Source organism: Tachypleus tridentatus, chromosome 6, assembly GCF_004210375.1.
Source record: "Tachypleus tridentatus isolate NWPU-2018 chromosome 6, ASM421037v1, whole genome shotgun sequence".
In the NCBI taxonomy this organism is placed as follows: domain Eukaryota; kingdom Metazoa; phylum Arthropoda; class Merostomata; order Xiphosura; family Limulidae; genus Tachypleus; species Tachypleus tridentatus.
This window is the reverse complement of record NC_134830.1, coordinates 97,413,524-97,434,070: the sequence shown is the minus strand read 5'-3', so window position 1 is coordinate 97,434,070 and position 20,547 is coordinate 97,413,524. Positions and strand designations below refer to the sequence as shown.

At 30.4% G+C, this 20,547-nt stretch overlaps 2 protein-coding genes across 11 annotated transcripts in view; one reads left to right on the top strand and one right to left on the bottom strand.

Annotated features, from left to right (window-relative positions):
• The window catches only part of LOC143253130 (homeodomain-interacting protein kinase 2-like), a 61,693-nt gene that overhangs the window by 3,572 nt on the left and 37,574 nt on the right, over positions 1–20,547 (bottom strand). For 9 of the 10 annotated variants that reach the window (XM_076506453.1, XM_076506454.1, XM_076506451.1 and 6 more), the window contains 6 exons: positions 19,855–20,070; positions 15,241–15,375; positions 11,932–12,101; positions 2,954–3,152; positions 1,112–1,448; positions 468–625 (listed from right to left, as the gene is read on the bottom strand). In XM_076506453.1, the coding sequence (XP_076362568.1) occupies positions 468–625; positions 1,112–1,448; positions 2,954–3,152; positions 11,932–12,101; positions 15,241–15,375; positions 19,855–20,070 (1,215 nt within the window). Of the gene's footprint in view, positions 1–467; positions 626–1,111; positions 1,449–2,953; positions 3,153–11,931; positions 12,102–15,240; positions 15,376–19,854; positions 20,071–20,547 lie in introns of those variants that run through there. The other variant, XM_076506457.1, reaches the window with a different exon arrangement.
• LOC143253132 (uncharacterized) lies at positions 10,570–12,059 on the top strand. Its single transcript, XM_076506459.1, has 2 exons — positions 10,570–11,218; positions 11,924–12,059. The coding sequence occupies exon 1, from the start codon at positions 10,821–10,823 to the stop codon at positions 11,214–11,216; it is 396 nt and encodes a 131-aa protein (XP_076362574.1). The 5' UTR covers positions 10,570–10,820; the 3' UTR covers positions 11,217–11,218; positions 11,924–12,059.

The window sequence follows — 20,547 nt, the reverse complement described above, 5'->3', positions numbered from 1 at the left end:
ATTTAGTGACTTGAAAAAATAATAACAACAGATAACATTTTTGTCAATTTGATAATTTAATAAAGAGCTTGATCTTACATGAATTTCAAGCAAGCAGAATTGCACTAGTATTTGACAAATATGTATGTAAGTCACAGTAGTTCGAACTCAATATTTTGCAGTCATGGGTGTCAGATTAGTGAATTTTTTCACCTTTTTGGTATGTCTAATTTATCCAGGATAAAATAAACATTAAAAACACTTTTCTTGACAATTTGTACATTCATCATGAATTACTAATTTTACAATTATGTTATACATATTTCTTTGAATTAATAAAGTCTACACAAATTGACTATTTTTTGTGTGAAGTAGTAACCAAACACAATCATCATTATATAAAAAACAACAACCTGTAACTCAGATGTGAAAAATAGTTTTGGATTACTACCCAATTAAACTATTATTACTATACTTTAGAAACTAACCTGTAAATATCAGCTTGTGAATCAGTAGTCAGATAAAATGACTGTCCCACATGTTGAACTGGAGAAAGGTGTGCTGAAGAGTTAAAATGTCTTATAGTACGTCCAGTCCCCAAAACACTGTTAACCAATTGGGCAGCACTTGTTGCAACTATTGTTCTCTGAAAGAGTTTACATGACTTATGAAAATATGTTGATGCAAATAAAAATGCTCTTCTTGAGAAATATATTAAATGAGATATTTTACTAGGAACAAGTCTTGAAAACACTTATCAGTTTGGATTAAAATTTCAAAACCTAGAAAATTATCATACATACATCTGTGTCTAACAATTTTTATGGGTTACAGTTATAATTTGCACACAGTGTCACATGAAAACTTTTTATAAGAATTATGGTATTTGTTTTACCAAGTATTATAAAATACTTCTTGTGTGATATATTTCATGGAACCTCCAAATAATGGCAGTTAAGATGACATAAACCCTTAACCATCTCTCATAATTCCAGGATAAAAACACAGCTTACACCAACTTTAAATTATAGGAAAAACAACGTATATGTGCATATAGATTTCCTACCTTTAACACTTTACAAATAAGAAAGTTTATGAATTCTTATAGTGATAAGTGAGATACACAGCTCACCCCATCTCTCACAGCAACAGGTGATGTTGAACATTTAATTAGTTTCTCTCTTTCCAAGTTTTGTACCTGGTCATGAGCAAAAAGTGAAAAGGATTCCCTATTACACCCATACTGACTAGAGCAGTCTATATTCACCACACTTCTTGCTCTTGATGATGGTTCATGACCACGATGAACCGCTGCTACAGGTTCTTCCTCTGCACTGACTACTTCGTGTTTTGCTGGAAGGGAAGGGATAACATTTGACTGAAAGACTAACTGATCATATACTTCTTTGTTAGTCTGTGAATGGGCCTTTGCAAGAAGTTGTTTCTTCTGTGAGACCAATGGTGGTAGACTGAAGCAAAGAAAATGTTTATTGGAAAAAATTAATTTTAGGAGAGTAACAATAACACTCGTGTGCTATGAGGGAAGAATAAATTGTTTACAGTTTACTATTTATTCCATCTTTAGATTTACAGTTTTGATACTTTTTTCTTTTTTTTACAATATAATGAGATCATATTTATTTAAGTTTATGAATTTATGACAATTTTTTTTAAAATATCTTAGCAGTATCATTTAATTACTGGGTTGTGTTGATTCATATTAAGGTCACTATGATCCAACTTTCAATGTACAAGAACATATAAAGGTATGATAAATGTTCGTCATTATAAATGTAATGCAACTTTTCACAAACGTATCTGAACACAGTACTATTTTGTATATGCTACATTGTAATGGTCTTCTACAATGCACAGAAGGAGCTGCTACAAATGAAATTTGGTAGTAATATTTTGTTTTTTCAATGCAACTTTTGTTGAAGTAATAGGAATTTCTCATGTGAGTGACATTTAATGTGTATTTACTACTCAAATATTGCCAAGAGGTTTCTGTTACTAATAAAAAAAAATAGCTCTGGGACTGCTTGAATGCCATCAAATCAACATTCAAATGTTTAGAACTATCTCTGAATTTTTGGTTAGCAAATGAACCTTCAAACATAGCTATAATATACTCAACTTTACGTTTTCAGTACATGCTCAGTCATTTTGACTTTGTAACCACCAAGTAATCATGAACATTTCCATGCTGTAACTTTTAATTGCTATGTGTATCTTCACAAAATTTGGCAAGGTTTTAGTAAATGTCACAAGTCTTTTGTACACAAAAAAAATATTAAAATATTTAATTAAGCATTTTTACTAAAAATTTGTCCAAGAATATAGAGAGTTAGAATGTCGACTAGTCCAAATGAAAAGTGACTTTCGTGTTAAGATTAAAAATATCTTTTATCTTAAAATTTTCATACTTGCATAAACTCTAATATCTCTGAAATGAATATCAAGATATATTAATTTAAATATCTGTAGGGGAAATAACTAAAAATGTCTACTGAGAACAGGTAGTATTTTATATCATTCAGTACGTTAAATTTTTTCCATTGTATTGATTATAATTGATGCAATAGCAAAAATCAGAGATTTATCATCAATTAGACAAAAAGATAGTTGTGATAGGTGGGAATGACAAATGAGTCTCACTTTCCAGTTTATATCTTTGTAAACAAGGACGATTGAAGACTAAAACATCAGAATATGCTTTAGTAATATCTATATTACAATGACTAATGTATGCTAAATTCAGAAAATCATATACAGGTGATATAAAAAAAATCAGTGATACACATAAAAGGGGAGACTGAAAATCTTACCTACATATTTCCTTTTAAAATTTAGAAATTAAAACTTATTAAATTCTCAAACTTGATTTATTAATTACATTTTGATGCCAAGTTTATCCATATAGATTTTAATTAACTTTTGAACATAACTCTGTAAAAAATTCATGCTAACTTACTTGACAGCACAGCTCTTGTCTGTTTGTGGTTCTGGCTTAATTACTTTCACCATTATATCTGTAGTGATATTTGGAAGTGGTTTAACTGGGCTGTATTTCTCTTCTGAATCAGAGTCTGGTACTGTAATGCAACTAACTACATTTTTTCTGGTGCAATAATTTCCACTCTCTTCAGTTTTTTTACATAAAGGAAAATGAGCTTCAGAGGGGAAAAAAAATTATATTTAATGAACAACATACAAACCACCACAAGAAATATGATAAAAATAATATTTTATGGACTTTTGAGTAAAGAAAATGTAAAGCAGAGTATAATGCAAATGGAAACATTTAGTTAAAAATATTTCACTAAAGATGGTGCAGATAGCCTAGTTGCTTTGCGCCATAAAACACCAATCCAATCAATTCACTAGAGACAAACCTGAAACCAGCTACTATTCAAAATGTCATTATGACAATTAAGATATTTATGAAAATTAATAAACTGTGAAAGATTAATCACTTATTATTATGTTTCTAGTTATCTTGTATTATATATAACACACCTACCAATCTATAGTAAAACATAGAGTTAATAATATTTAAAGGGTAAGGATTAAAATTTGTTTATACTGTGAAACTCAAAAAGAAAGTTTGCTTGGTAATATTCCTAAGGTAGTTTTGTTGTTATTTTATTATATAAGTTTTGATTAGATTATACAATTTGTTTGCATATCTTCATTTGTAAAGGAAGGACTTCATTTTGTATACTCTGACTGTTAGGCTTAATTATCTCCCTCTGAAAATAAATATCACCGAAAAAAAACAAATGTTCAATTCTTAGATTACTGTGTATGTGAGGTTATCTTTTATAGAAAACATCAGAAATTACAAACAAAAGAACAGTTCAGGTTTCAATGAAATTAAGGATAACTACGTAATGTGGAGAGGTAACTCAGATTCAAAACATTCACTGAGGATGTAATGTTCTATTTGGGTCTAAATTGAAATATTACAACTCACTGTACAAAATATGTCGTTTTACAAATATAACTGTATCTTTAAAGCTAGAATTAGAAATTTTTATTTTATCATGATATTTTAAAATTACTGTTTATGTTTACAGGAGTTTTTTATTGTAAAAATGTGATTTATTACTTTTCAATGATACAGGTAGTTTAATTATTTATTTCTCAGAAATATTAGTTAAGTTGTTCAATATTCTTTCTATAAAAATTAATTACCAAATCATTAGGTGGTATAGATGTAAACAGTGTAAGAAAATTATAAGTTTGAGCTGTAACTAATAATAATGTTTTATTTAAAATTCATTCTAAATTTTTTAAGATAGGTTCATTATTTTTAGTTTTCAGAAAATATTATTTATTACTTGCATTTTGTTGGAATTTAACAGTTTACTTAAACAAATTTCAATTTATTTCAGTAAAGTATTTACTGAACTAGAAATTTAATGACAGATTTATTTAATTTAGGAATTGTATATAAATATGGTAATTCTGTATACAGATTTATTTTAACATCAAATTTGTATAGCTTTAAAAAAGTTGTAAATAAAATCTTCTTTAGACATATTTTGCAATTTAAAATTTTTTGTAGTACCTGTCTCATTAGTTATGATTTAGACATAAAAATGTTTACATGTAAAACCAAAGTTACAGTTTGCATTATTGAAAGGTACTTTAATGTTTCTTTTATATTTTAGGGAGTTTAGCTTTAAATTGGAAAGATAAGAAATCTATTTCATATTTAGTTAAATTAATAAAACCTAGTTTTTCTTTAATGTTATTAATATTTATATTATAAAAACCAATTTGGAGGGTTATGTATAGAATTATTAAGTTTCAAAATATAATCATGATGTTTTTATTTATAGAACTGAAAATATCTAATGTTTTACATTTTGTAGCAATTCAGTATTTGGCACTTTTATGGTTTTCCTTGGAGAACTGTCTTTAATTATATCCACATTTCCAGTAATAATACATTTTTATGAAATGAATCTGTTAAAGAATATGAGTCACACATACATAGTAAATTCTTTACACTATTAATATCTATATTACTTAAAAAATCTTTATAATTATATATAAACCATCCTGTTGGAATTTAATATTTAAAACTAATAATAGGTTTCAAATATTTTAACAGAGATTAATATTTAAAACAAATAAGTTTTTAATATTTGAACCAAGAAACTTTTTTATTATAAAATCATGTATAATTTTAGAAATTGTACAATCATTAACAATTTTATATTTAAAATTAACTACTTTATATGTCGTTTTTCTTATTCACAATTCTTTAATTATATCATACAAACTACTTACCTTAAGCCTAAATTTTATAATCTATTTATATCTGTATTAACAATTTCTAAAACTGTAATTACTATTGAAGCACAAGGATGAATTTTGGAATGTTCTAAATCATCCATATTTACAATATTAATTTTACTTAGATCTATGCACATTCATGTTTGCCCCACATATTGCATATGACATATTACATATTAATAAATGAACTACAGTTTTTATTTTCCAAAAGTAATAGTTATCAGTGATTGAATGAAAAGAACTAAGAGAAGGGCATGCAAGACATTTGTAGCCAGAATAAAAAACCCATAAACAGCTAGCTAGACTGAATATAGTTGACACATTATGGATAACTAGTGTCCATAAGTTAAATAAAATAAAATGATAATAATACGTATAATGAAATGGGCATGTATGTAAATTAATACAGCACCACACAATATACATTAATATTATTCATTTATAAAAAAACTAAAAATAAAAAAAAAGAGAATACACCATAAGAAAGATTCACAGCATATCCAAACCTTGGATGAAAAGTGTCAATTCATGAGAGAGAGAAAGAAAAAATTGCAGCCATAATATAAACATCTAACACCAAGACAAAAATAATACAGTGAATAATTGTGTTATGTGCCCTGGTTTTTAGAGATACTGGCAGAAATAAGACCCAAATGCTGTTGGAACTACACTGTCTATTTAGTTTAACCTTAACTTCAGCTGAACTTAATTACATATTCAAGTAGATTTAAATGTTAATGTGATAATGTAATTTTACATAAAAAAAAGAAACTCCAGAGCTTTCAACTCCACAGCTACAGGTATCCTTTACTGTGCATGGTGCAAGGTTTTAGTCTCTTACATTCAAAATTGTTTAAACTACTTTTTGTTTATTACAATAGCATAAAATCTTAGCTAATAATTCATATTTTAATAGTATACAAGTTTTAAGCTCTTAAATCTACAAGGCAATATTAAAGAATTTTGATTTTCCCCTAGTATGATAAATGTGACCCTATGTTATCCACCACCCCTCAAAAATGTATTAAATTAAACATAAATCACTCTATATAAAATTGCCATTGCTCAAAATAACCACATTTTTAGTAGTCTCCGTTTATGTTTGGTTACAGAGCTATTGAAAAGAAAACCAGACTCCAACTGCCACATTTACATGTCACATCCTCTCCTTTGTAATTCATTAATAGTTCTCTGTTACGTCTAGTAGCCAGTAGAAAGTCAAGGTTTTCATCTATCAAATGATGTATTGTATAATATTATATTCTGAATGCTTAAATGTCCATTTCACTCAGAGTGCCAACATTGTTCCTGTGAGAAAGTTAATGACTAGCTTGGATACTTTGTAATGACTCTTGATGCATAGTTAGAAAGCCAGAAAAATTTTAAGAAGTAAGGGAATTTGTCTACTTTTTGTATGTTATTAGTTTATATTGTTTGGTACATCATTTAATTAAATAAAAATTATAAAATGTATTACTATCATTAGTATAAAAAATGTAAGGTTAAATCTCTTTGACAATTGAAAGCAAAAAAAAAAAAGAATTATTTTATTTTTCATGTTTATTGTTTATGTATAATTATAAAAGTTTAAATAAATGTAAAAATAGGGATCTTTTTGGTTAGTTAAAATCAAATTAGTTAAAATATATAATTATAATAAAAAATGTACTGCAAAGCATGCAAGTGAGCAGCTCATGGGTAATGTAATTTAATAGTGTGTGTGTAATGTGAGCTACATGAACCCCAAGTGATTTACAACTTATAATGGCATGGAAAGTAGTTAAACACAGTTCATAGGGCAATCAAAACGCATTACACTGTTATGAACTTAGAGCTACTTGGGATAAACGAATGTGGTTTCATTTTGCAGTATAAAGTCATTCTAGAAAGAAAAAAATGATTTATATTTATTTTGATTTCTTCTTTGGTGGTTACAGGGTTGGTGAAATTGACAAATTCAATTTTGAGATAGGATAGATGAAATAACAGGAAAATTATAAAATTTTAATGGCAAAATACATTTGAAATGCATTAGTGGGTTTGAGAGAGTACACTAAGGACAGGAACTAAATTGAACCAAAGCATGACATACAGTGAGAAGCTCTAGGATGCTGATAAGATCTCTGAACCACAGACCAATGTCCTCAAGTTTCATGTTGATTGACCCATGCTCCATTGCAGAAGAGATGCATCTGTGAAAAGATGTAAATCTGGATGAGAAAAAGGAAGCAGGACACCTTCCAACATGCGAGTCTCACCCAAACACAATTTCAGATTATCAACAAGAGTAGGAGAAAATAAAATAAGAGCTGATAAAGGACCCCATGCAAGATTTCACTGGTTATGTAGAGCCTGCATATGTACACAACCTAATATGGTAAGAGCTGTCATGAAGGACTACATCCCCAAAAGCAACAGAACCTTGTGAGCTGTACTAGGAAAAGCAGTAAGAGAGTGGAGAAAGAAAGCTCCATTAAATGAAGTCAGAGAGGAGAAGACTGGGCCCAACTGAGATGGATGTTGAAAAACAACAATGAACTAGACAAGATATTGGGTAGCATGACAGAACAACTTTTTCCAATTTGATTAACCAGCCCACTCGAGCCATTTCCAGGAGAAACAAATTAATTTGATGGGTGGACTACTGTTTGGAACAAACTAACAGTAGCCATTCATCCATGTAATGATGAAAGCACAACCCAAGAGCATATAAGTGACAGAGAAGGCTTTGACCACCTGACAAAAAACATACAGGCCTGAAGTGAGCCCAAAAGTCAACACGAAAAACTGATAAACCACTCTATGGTGAAGAAATTGAAAATAGGGTCATGATTAACAAGATAAAGGGATATGAAAGTAAGTATTCATGACATCCACCATGATCATCTACAAATCTGAAGGAAAAACTCACCTGAGGGTAAGATACAATTCCATAATAAAATGGGGCAAAATGAGAAAATGATTACAGACCACCAGTCTTCAGTTAACTTGGGGATGACAACAACATGGAATAAAAGTCTGCAGAAAGATGATGTATGGGTTCGATGGCCTGTTAGAAAAATGCTAACTGGTAGTTAGGAGGAAAGAAGGAAAAACCTGAGGAAAAGGAGAGGGATGAGGAATTGTTGGACAATTTCCTCTGATAAAACCCAAATAACTCACAGATATGTAGTAAAAGGTTGCTAAAAGGGAAAAAAACGTCCATGCAAGTGAACATAACTGAACTAGAACCCACCTGTATCAAAGTAAATGTACTCATGTACATTCAATACAACAACAAGATGAGGAACCTCTGGATGGAGGAACAAGTCAAACTGAAAAGGATTAGGACAGGAAATAGGAATAGGAACTTGTTTCAGTTCAAACTGTGACAAATGAGCCAGAGTGAAAAGGGTAATGTGTTGATGCACAGACTCCACACATAATTCCAAAGTTTCAGGTATGTTACTGAAAACATAATGCCAATGAAAAGGGGTATTTTGTAAATTCCTAAGATAAGGGACGGTAAATAAACTTGGAACAAAACCTCATCTTGACCCAGGAGATCTGAACAATGGAGAAATCACATGTGTAAAGCGAGAGCCAAAGATAACAAACAAGCCAACACTGAGCTAATAATGGAGAGGCTTTCCCTCAAAAATCCCTCAGGATTTATATAGATTGCTTTGGAAAGGAGATGAATAGTAGATACATACCACAGAAAGGAAATGTGGGTAAGATGAAGAAAACAAACTAGGCATGGTATAAACTACTAGCAGTCACAGATTCTAATCATGTGACGAGCACCAATCAAAAACATCTTCAACAAGTGCTGCCAAACAGAAATGACAGTTCAGTAGAACAGAATAGAGGGAGTCATATGCACCAAAAGAGTACGTCAGTCTTATTGGTGGAGGATTGTCACATAATTTGCATATGAGATGCACTGAAATCAGTCAATTCCAAATGGATGGGAGATTCAAGACTTGTGGAATGCATAATTGTTTTCATCCAGAGGGCAGCACTGAAAGAAAATATTTATGTGAGAGAATTTAATGAACCATATAAGAATGTCCACTTATTTGTTTTCAATACAATATTAAGAGTCAAGTTAACCTTTTGTTTTTAAAGTTTTTACCAAACCATATCACTGTTTGCAAATGTTGTGCTTTCTATATTATGTACATTCCAGTCAAGCATATAATTTGTTGATAAGGTTGATGAAAGTAATTTCTGATGGGGTTTATAATAACTTGGCATGTAGATTTTAGTATTCCAACAAAAATTAATTTGAGTATTAAATACAGTTAGTTTTGTAAGTGATTAATTGCAAAAATTGTTGGTGCCAAAATTAAAACTTCTTTTAATTTGTAATGAATATGCACGTATCGCATTACTAATATCGAACAATATCTTACTACTATTTTTTTCTCTTAGAGACTGTTTAAAACTCTGGCTAGAAAAACCTGAAGTTAGCCAGAAAACTTTATAAGTTGGTAAATATGTGAAGAAATTATAGATATAAATAAAGCTTCTGAAACAATGAATCAGTTAGCAGAATATTATAATAATCAAAACATTCTATAACATATAATTAGTTTCTTTTCCTTACATTGAGATATTTGTTGTATTTAACTGTTCAGTAAAGCTTTCAATAAGAAAGATTCTTTGACTAATCAAATTGTTTAAAACTTATAAATTCAATAAAATTTTGAATAGAAAAACGATGCATATTCAACATACAGGGCATAACTTTTAACTTCTATATTTTCTACCTAGCATACAATACACAATCTTAATCAATATGTAACTCTATGGGCAATAGTAGGAAGTGAATTTCTGGCTCAGGGAAGTAGGAAGTCTATTTCCAGTTGGAAGTAAAAGGAAAACTATTCCCAAAACAAACAACTAGGAAGTGAATCCCCAGTTATAACCAATAGGAAGCCTATTTCTTGTTGTAACCAGCAATAAGTGAATTCTAAGCTGGAAGTAGCAGGAAACCTAATACCAACCTGAACCAGTAGAAAGCCTATTTCCAGCTTGAACCAGCAGAATGTCTATTCCCAGCTTGAACTAACAGGAAACTTATTTTCAGCTTGAATCAGCAGAAAATAAACCCCTAGCTTGAACCAGTAGGAAGACAATAATAATTCCTAATATTTGCTCATTTCATCTTAGCCAGCAGAATCTTGAATTTCCAGTATAGGCAGCAGTTATAATAACATAACTTATTAACCTGCTCAGGCTGTATTCCCAGTTATTGGGAATTTCAGACTTGACTATCAGCTGAATTCCCAGTATAGGGGAACTAGGAAATGCCCGCATTTACACAAGGTCAAACTAAAAGTAAATCAGCCAATCAGAATAAAGGTAGGTTGAGAGTGCAGCATTAATATTATTTTGCAAATGGCAGCCTCTGTTAGCATCAATTTCGTTGTTTTTGTAACGATATTTGCTAATTTTTTACCATGAAGCATAGCTGGAACCAAGCACTTAGAGTGAGAAAAGACAAAGGCATAGAATGTCCACAACTGCTGAGGTATTGCAAAAATTAGATGAATCAGATGAAGATGAATGAAGTTTACATGAAGAATCTGAAAGTGATGATGATAAGCCTCATGCCAGGGGGCATGGTCGTTGATTGGCTGATGGTGGAAGTGATGCAGATGCTCTTGCAGGTTGGGGTAATATTTTTTTCTGCACAAGAGATTGATTTACAGTTTCATGACAACAGTGCAGGCACATCTGGAAATCATGTTTGTGTTATGTGTGCAGTAAAAAACACCTCAGGTATAAAAGAAACCACCCTGGAGTACTATACAAAGACACTTCCATCAAACTGGTCAAGAGCTCAATTTGGTGCTCCCTCTGCAAGAAATATCTCTGCATCAAATGTGGGTCAACATGCTGGAAGACTGACACAACAAGGTCCAGTATTGGTACTAGACTAAAGGTAAACCTATTACAGATAATATCCTCAAATTATATGGGGTTCTGTATAGTAGATTTCATATAATATGTTTCTATGACACACATGTGTTTTTATGCATTTTTGCTGTGGAGCTCAGGCCAAGGGACAATTTGGCTCCCTTGGCTCAAGGCTGATAGGATTAACCTGAAACTAGAAAGTATGAAAGACAGTTTTTTAAGCTGAATGTTTTATTAAGTCTCTGACTTTTAACAGTTTTCAAACCAGTTTTCAAATCATGGTCCAGTTACAAAATATCTACACTTTCTGTACTATTTCTTATAGACAACCCTCAAGTAACATGACCAACAGCTGAGGAAGTGTTTGTTCTTTTTAAAATCTGAAACACATGCCTGTTACAAAGTGTGCAATTATATAATACTAATAAACTCCAAAATTTATTTCTTTTAAAATATTATCATATCATTTACATTTCAGTGATATTTTACTTACTGAAATATTCAATAGTTATTTTAAGTTTATTTAACTAAAATTTACTCTCTTAGATATTACACAGTTATTTCAACAATGGTTAAAACAAATTTTGGGAGATAGGTAGTTATTTATGTACAACAGCAATGGTAGCAGAGTGGAAATATTTTAATATGCTAGTACAGACTGCCTTTACAACCCAATAGCAGTATGAAGCATTATATTCACACAACAACGAATAATATTTTTTGCTTACAGGATATTACCTTGTCTTGGTGTGGATTTTATGCTGCATAATCTACCTTCAGATTTAGGGGTTAATGGAAGAACACTTGCACAGGTTGTGGCAGCAGTTGAAGTCCTTAATACTGAGTCTGTGGCATTCTTTGACTCAGTTTGCTTGACTGTACTTGGAAGCAAACATTTGTTTTTACAACTGTGAATGAAAAACATGTAGACATGAAAAATATTTCATAGCAAATTTTCTTGTCAACCAGTAACTTTTAACCCTTCTTGTGTATTTGTTACTAGTCCTCAAGTTCATACTTAAACTAGATATAAATAGCATCAATAAAAAGCTAATTTATTATACACTTGTTTCTGTATATTTGTTTTTGCATATGATGTTCTTTATTGACTATGTATTGTGCCTGTTCTCAAAACTTGTAGAGAATTCTAGGAAGCTATAATTGTGATTAGCATCTATTAATCAGAAGACTACAAAATTGGACCAGGAATGTTGTAGATTTTGGACATTACAAACCATTTGACTTCATTGAACTATTTTAGATATTACTGTTTCTATGAGGACATTAAATATCTTTCCTGGAAGGAATAGACTTCTAACAAGTGTGAGGATAGTCAAAAAAGGTATTGTTAGCTTAAGCAATATGCAAAAATATCAACTCAGAATTAATTTGCTCAATGTGGGCTTGTATCATTGATAAAATATTAGTTCTAGACTGGATAGAAGACTCTGTGTTGTATGTAAGGTTGTAAAACTGGTGTATATAAACCATCACTTGTAATAACTATTAGTAGGAATTATTTTTTTAAATTGTATTGTTTTCTCTTTATATATTATATTTGTGTTAAAAAAAGGAAATTGTGTATATCAATCTTGTTGGCAAATAACATAAACTTAATACATATTAAAATTTAATTAAATACTAAATTCTATTCCAAATTTCTGGTTATTTAGAACAGTAATACATTAACACAAGTAACATAAACTGAGGGCTCATGTGTGAGATCTGAATCAAAGACAAAATTTGTTATAAATTAAAATTAAAATCTTAATTCAATTTATATTTTCCATGCCAAGAAGAGCTGTTTATGGCTGATTATCAAGGTTTTCTTGAATCACCCTCCCTCCAACAACTAGAAGAATATAATAAAACTGAATTGCTTGAAATTGCCAAAACTGTAGAATTAGAGGTTAAAAATCAATGAGAAAAAGTCATTAAGAAAAGAGTATTGTTGAGATGTTAGTCGATGATGATTTGTTGTCTGAGGAAGCGTTAGGGGAATACTCTAGTGTCTCCACTAGCCAATCAGAGTTGAGTAGTAGAGATAGTTAGAAATCCAGTTAAGACTCAAACAAACTGAACTTGAAAAAGCCCATATTGAAGTGGAGAGAGAAAGTAAATGCCTTGACAATTGACATACTAAGGTACTACCACTTAATGAAAGTAAGTTGATAAGTATTTCCAACATTTTGAGAATGTTGCCCAAACCATGGAATGGCACACCAAAAAGTGGTCATTATTATTACAGAGTGTTTTGACTGGTAAAACCCAAGGGGCTTATGCAACTCTCTCTCTAGAAGATTACACCAATTATGATAAGGTTAAAGCAGCAGCTATCATTAAAGCATATGAGTTAATATTAGAGGTTTATCACCAAATGTTTTGTGGTTGTCACAAGCAAGATAGCCAAATTTATACAGTATTTGCACAGAAAAAAAAGTGGTTTATTTTGATCGGTGGTGTAATTCTATACATATTGGCAACAGTTTTGACAACTTAAGTTAATTATGTCTAATTGAGGAATTTAAATGCTGTACAAAAGATGACCTAAAAACTTATTTCAATGAAAAGAAAGTTGAAACACTACAGAAAGCAGCTTGTCTTTCTGATTATTACACTTAAACACATAAAACTACTTTTCATAAAAAGAAATTCTTGCAATCTCAGTAAAAACCAGTATCTTGAGAATTCTTCTAAGAAACCCATCTCCTATGGTTCAAAATCTTCTGAGTTATGATAAAACTTTATCATAAATAATAAATGAATAAATAATAATGATATATAACGTATCCTAATAATTGTATATATAAAGCAGTTGTACCCCAATACTGAAACAAGCATAGTCTAATGAGTTTCTGAATATAAATTTTCATTCAAGTAATATTTTGAATAAACTATGGATATTGTAAGAAGCTTCAAAGTCACATCTTAATTTACAACAAATTATGTATATCTTAGTGAATTAATTAATAAAAGCCTTATATTTCAATACTTTGAATAAACTACATTTATCTTAAGAGTTGTGAATAAAAGTAATGTTGCAGTGTTTGAATGAAATAAATATATTTTCATGTCCATATACTTAAAATAGTCAAATAAAAAATACTTTGGCAAATCATGCACATCATAATGTAAGTTTCACACATTTGACCACGAACAAAATTCCAAAACTTTTTGAAAGACATTCTGTGGCGCTATCATTTATTTTTCAGGGCATATTTACTAAATCTGCTTTGCAGTTACTAACGGTAAGTATTACAAAATGCTAACTATTGTAAATTATCAATAGACATACTAGAACCAATAAACAAAGCCTTCTATAAAAGTCGTTGAGTGGTGCAACACTTAACAATATGCAATTATTTTGTAGCATCTGAGGTATAAATGGCAAAATACTTCTTCACCTCCTATACTGACATCTATGGAGCATCTGTCTTAAATAATTGAGTCACATCCTGTGCACTTGTTGCTAGAACTGAATGAGTTTTATATATAGCTTATTACCATGTGAAAAACACATGTATACTTTAGTAAAGCTATAACTAAAACCTATTTGTTCCTGTAAAAATTTATATCTTGTAAACAAACATTAAAGTAATAAATCATATGTCTGATAAAACTACAAAAAGTATGAAGCAGAATGTGATATACAGCTTGCTGTTTAACAAAAGTTAAAATATTTTATATTTCTCAATGCAATTTGTACTCTTAAACAGAATATAATTTTTAAGAGTATTCTATGCACAGAAATTTAATTTAAAAGCTTTCTGCGGCACATACAAATCTTATAATGACTATTAATGAAAGTTATTTCCCAAAGTCTGAAGAAATCAGCTATAATTTCATGAGTTTATGAATAAAACAATCATAATTAATCTTACAGTAAGTTTATCCTGATTGTTTTAAAACTACAAAATTCATATCTGAAAGTTTAGAAATAAAACAATTATATTCCATTGTTGTTCTAAACACTAGGGATATTCTAACCAATTACACAGCCCTTGTGCATAAAAATAAATTAAGATGATGTGAAGCCACAGTGCTCACCGTGTAGAGCTTTCTCTTTCTTCTTCTGAATCAGAACTTAAAATGACTACACTCACTGCAGGGCTAGGCGTATCTCTAATCACAATGGTCTGATGATACTTTTCTCTGTCAGGAAAGTAAGTCACTTTTTTTGACCTAGAATTTGAAATTAAGAAAATACTGAGCAACATCAGCTTTTTGTATATGTTATTTATACATAAATAGAAAACCTGAAATTAGACCAATACCTTAACTTCACAGTTGAAAAAGGGCATTTCATAAATTCAGCTAAATTAAAAAAATCTGGAAAAAGTCCAAAGAACTTAATTTTCACATTTCTATTTCTACACACAACAGCCAACCCTCTACCCATCATCATGATACTGAACCTAATTATTCCTTTCTATACTGGTGGTAAAAGTTTCATATTTTTACAAAACTAAGTGTATCTGTCTGCACATCTCATGTTTCACACTACACCAAAAAAAGTTTTCAAATAAATTAAATTAGAGAAAAATAATTTTCTAATTTTCAGATGTTCAGCTAACTATAAATCAGTGTTGCTCAATACTCAACCAGTTTCACTCAGCTTGCATGCTAACAATACCTTGTGTATCTAGCTTCATCATAAATATGTTTCTTTTAAACTTAGCAGCTTCAACCTTCAGCATTTAATTAGAACCTTACTTACTCTAAAACTTTTTCAAAATTATTTACACATCTTATGGAAACTGTGAATAAAATATGCATAAAATTCAAATAATATGGGATTTCTCCCCCTCTACTTCATTACAATAAGTTACATATTAACAGCTCACACTAACTGGCTGTCATAGAACTAATCTATAAAGCAACATTAGCATAATTCCTTTAAAGGTACAGACAAACCCCATAGTAATACTGTGAATTAGATGCACAGAACTGTGTAACACAAAATTGTGTGAAGGCTTTGTACAGCATCACTAGAGAGATGGAAAAAATAAAAACAACAATTTAATAATCTTATAAAATGAAGGAAACATAATAATAAAGACACCAGGAAAAATACATGGAGGAGCAGAAGTTGAGAGAACAGTTAAGTAATTCTAAAAACAAACTACAAGGACATCAGTTTTAGTAGACACTTGCACAGATCTCTTGCAAAAGATACTGGAATAACACAAAATGTCAAAGAAATGGAACAATGGTGATATGTTGAAGCTGCAAAATAAAATCTTATTCAATACAAAAATGAAGGGACATTCACTTGTTGTTCATCCAAAATAAAGAATTTAGCCATATTATCTTTGATAGACTAAAGAAAGTAGTAGATTCAATGTTATGACATGAAGAGGCAGAGTTCAGACAGAAGAAATGATGTAAAGATCAAACAGTAATACTGTTTATCATTAAATTTCAATCATTGCCTGTGCCACTACTGGATCCTCAGAAATTCGTGAACATCATTCAGAACTCTTATGAAGATATAACATGTCAAGCCTTACATAATGGACAATCGATTAAGCAAATTCAAGTTACTACTGGCATCATAAAAGGTGTCTTATGTCACCTATCACCTTCCTAATGATACTTGATTGAGTAGTAAAATGGGCCTTAGAATCTAGAAAATCTAGAACCTATAGACAACAACAACATAGTGTCTCATAGTAACAAAGGCATACAAGCAAAAACAAATGTATTGCTGATATATATGCATCTAGTAAAATTTAAAATCAACATTGAGACAATTTAAGCAATAAAAATCAATATGTACCAACTAAAATACATTTTCTAGGACTGATATGCATGAAGTACAACCAGTCCACACATATCTTGCTAACACTAAGCCTTTATAAACAGTTGCCTTAAACAGAAGCTCATCATCAGATGATCAGAAAAAGAAGAAAACACAAACAACTTTGAAATGTAAACCAATAAGATGGATAATTATGGAAGGGAAATGAAGATGGATAGAGGAACTGAAGGAAGAGACCAAAACAACAGAACAAAGTATGAGGCAAAGGGGTAGATAAACTAAAACACAAAAAATTGCAAAACAAACAAAACTGAATATGATACAAATGTAACAAATGATCAAAAATGGAAGACATAAAAACTACCTGGAAAACATGTAAAAATCACAGTTTGGGCAAAAGAATGATACTGTATGTGAGACTGATGGTAAATTTCATGTTTCGGTAGAAGCTACATGGAAAATCTAAACTAGTTAAAGGTAGAAGCGATAGAGGTAAAAATCCCAAACTCTTCAAAAAGTGATGTTCTAGAAATAAAGTTTTGCTCATGACATGACACAAGACAATTCAATATAGATCTTGCCAAGAACTAGTTAAGTACAGATGCGAATATTACCATCAAGACAATAACAAACATATTAATGGAAACTCGCCTTTGTGATATGTATCTGCTCAAACCTCTGCTTATGGAAAGTAAAAACACTAAAAGGGTAAAATGGGCATCAGACTTCACACAATGAGATGTTCAAAAGTTGAAAAAAGTGCTCTTTATGGATAAATCCAAATTCAACCTGTTTGGTAATAGCAGGTTGTAAGATAGTAAAGAGGAAAAAAGTATCACAGTCAATGTACAATATTGGCAGTAAAGCTTGCTGGAGTAATAATACAGTAGTGTTGAAGATCTATATAAAATTAATAGCAATCTAACTGCTGACAGGAAAAATAATTTTCTTATTTTTATCCTGTTGGGCAGGGATTCATCTTCCAGCAAGACAGTGATTCCAAAACAAATGTGGTGACAAAATAATTGGAAAAAAAAAAGATGCCAGCATAATACTTACAACAATGGTACTGATACATTATTAACTTTTTGTAAGGATATTCACTAATGAAAAAGAGGTAAATGGTATGCTTTTAATGTAATAATACTTCTATTTAGTTTCAAACCTTAATAGTTAATTGTACCATACATGACATTTCATATATAAAATACTTCCTGGTACATAAAGTAAGGCTTCAAACCTGCAAGAAATGCCAAACACTTAATTTGTCACAAAATGATGCAACTATTAATTAACCAGAGAAAAATAAGACTTATAAATATTAAAGCTAAATAAGGTTGCTACAAATTGTTTTCCAAATTAATCTTTTTTTCTTTTTTTTATGACAAAACATCATTTACTTTTGAGATTCTTGAGATGAAGAAAAGTATTTTGAATAGTAACATGAAAATCATTTTACACTCAGACTGGTCAAAAAATATAATCAATATATTCAATGGCAAATCTTTAATAAAATTGCTGGTAGATAAAACCCCTCACAATAACAACGTTTTTGTAAATAAACATTTTATTCTGTTCACAGAATTATTTTATTTTAAATGATCTCCTAGAAATGACTCCCTGAGAGATGCAACATACAACTGTGACTTTTGGGTGGAATGTTGAAGAATAGCTTTTTCTTATCAATAACGTAATTTATAGACATGTAAATATTGTGTATACAATATGGAACAAAGATGTCACATGACAACAATTACTTCACAGCTTAGTATTTGTATCTAGGTGTTCAAGTCAAACTCCTTGGTACATACACATGATACCTTGGTTTAAAAAGGTAACCAAATCGGGGTCAAAAATTCTTGTTTGTCTTCACCCTGCTTATGGAATTAAGATTTATTGTTTTAATGAATGTACTAGATTTTTAGCTAGTAGTCTACTCATTAAGTGACTTGATTATCATTTACCAGTGGAGCATGAAGATTATTTGATCGCAAAAATGTGGTAGCTCTATCAAAGATTGCAATGGCTGAAAAAACCACTGTGAGAACATTCTAAGTTGTTGATTGGTTATTCACATCATACACTGAAATAAGAGTATATAAGGGACTGTTTTAAACAATAAAAAAAGTTGAACGGGGCCACCGTGTTTGATTCATTAACCACATTTCAGCAAAATAAAAAGATATGAGGTTCTTATTTTAGATTCTAGATTGTTAATATTAGTAATTTGGGTTCCTTATTTATACAAAATTATTGACTTCGTATTTTGACATCACAAACATCTAATTTTTAACAGTGCTGCATTCAACATGCCTTGTAACTCATTAAAATCTCTAACATCTCAAACATCTAAGCATGCCCTCTACATTCCAACACTCAGTTACACAACCCCTTTCAAACATGTGGTCAGCTTCCGGGCAGTTACCTCTTTCTTTCTTTGTGAACCTGATGATGACAACCAAAGAAGGTTGAAACATTGTTTGCTCCTCTGCGTAAAAAAATTTCTGAACCCAAATGAGCCGTTTTTACATATATAAAGTGTGAAATACTGTACATGCCATTTGGTGGGAATTTCCAAGAAATGAACATCAACATTTAACAAAATACCACAACTCTAAGTCTATATAAATTTAATATATGATGGAAATCCCTGACTCACACCTAAACAAATTTTGCTAATTATATAAACCTAAAACAACCTATACAAATCTTCAATCTGTATAAATTTAGAATAAGGCAAATGCCCTAAAGTTACACAAATATTACAGCTACGAGGTTCCACATGAATTCCAAAAAAAAGACATTGAAAGTTACATAAATTCAGTACATTAAATTTCTAAATATATATAAGCATCACATAAATACACATGTTCAAAATCATATAGAAATCACAAACTCACATATTTCTTCCTGACTTCACTTCATGAGACCAGTGAAATCCTCCAAGATGTGGACTTGTGCAATGTTCATCAGTGCCACCACTACAAGCCATTGTATTTGAATGGTAGGTGCCTGTTTCACAGACAATAGTATCCCACTTTGGTGATGTTCCTTCCTTAACTCGTTTCTTCAGAGGTGACAACTGGGTGCTACTCACTTCCTTCTCTTTTACAGTCCTATGGTCAAATAGATATTTTTCAAAGTAATTTAGAAAAAAACTCATACAATAATAGAATATTTTCATATTATGTGTGAATTATCATACATTTTGATTAATTAAAATTAAAATAATATATGCCACTATTCTTAACTCTCATTAATGTATCATATAAATATTAACTGAACTTTGTTTACAATCTAGCATGATAATAACAAACTATATATATTTCAGTCTATATAGGCTTTCATGATTAATTATTTCATAATTAGCATGGTTCTGTACACAAATTACCTTCTAAAATATTAGTTTTTAATGGAAACCAAACATGTAATCAATGCATACATGTACTGTTATTATAAATATAATAGTACTACCTGTTGTATGTACATGTAAATACTTTGCAAGATGTGTATGGATCTTCATCAGATTTGGTATGGAGTGTCAATGGGTCCATGGAGAAATGCATACAAATTTTTAGTTTTGTGTTTTGGAG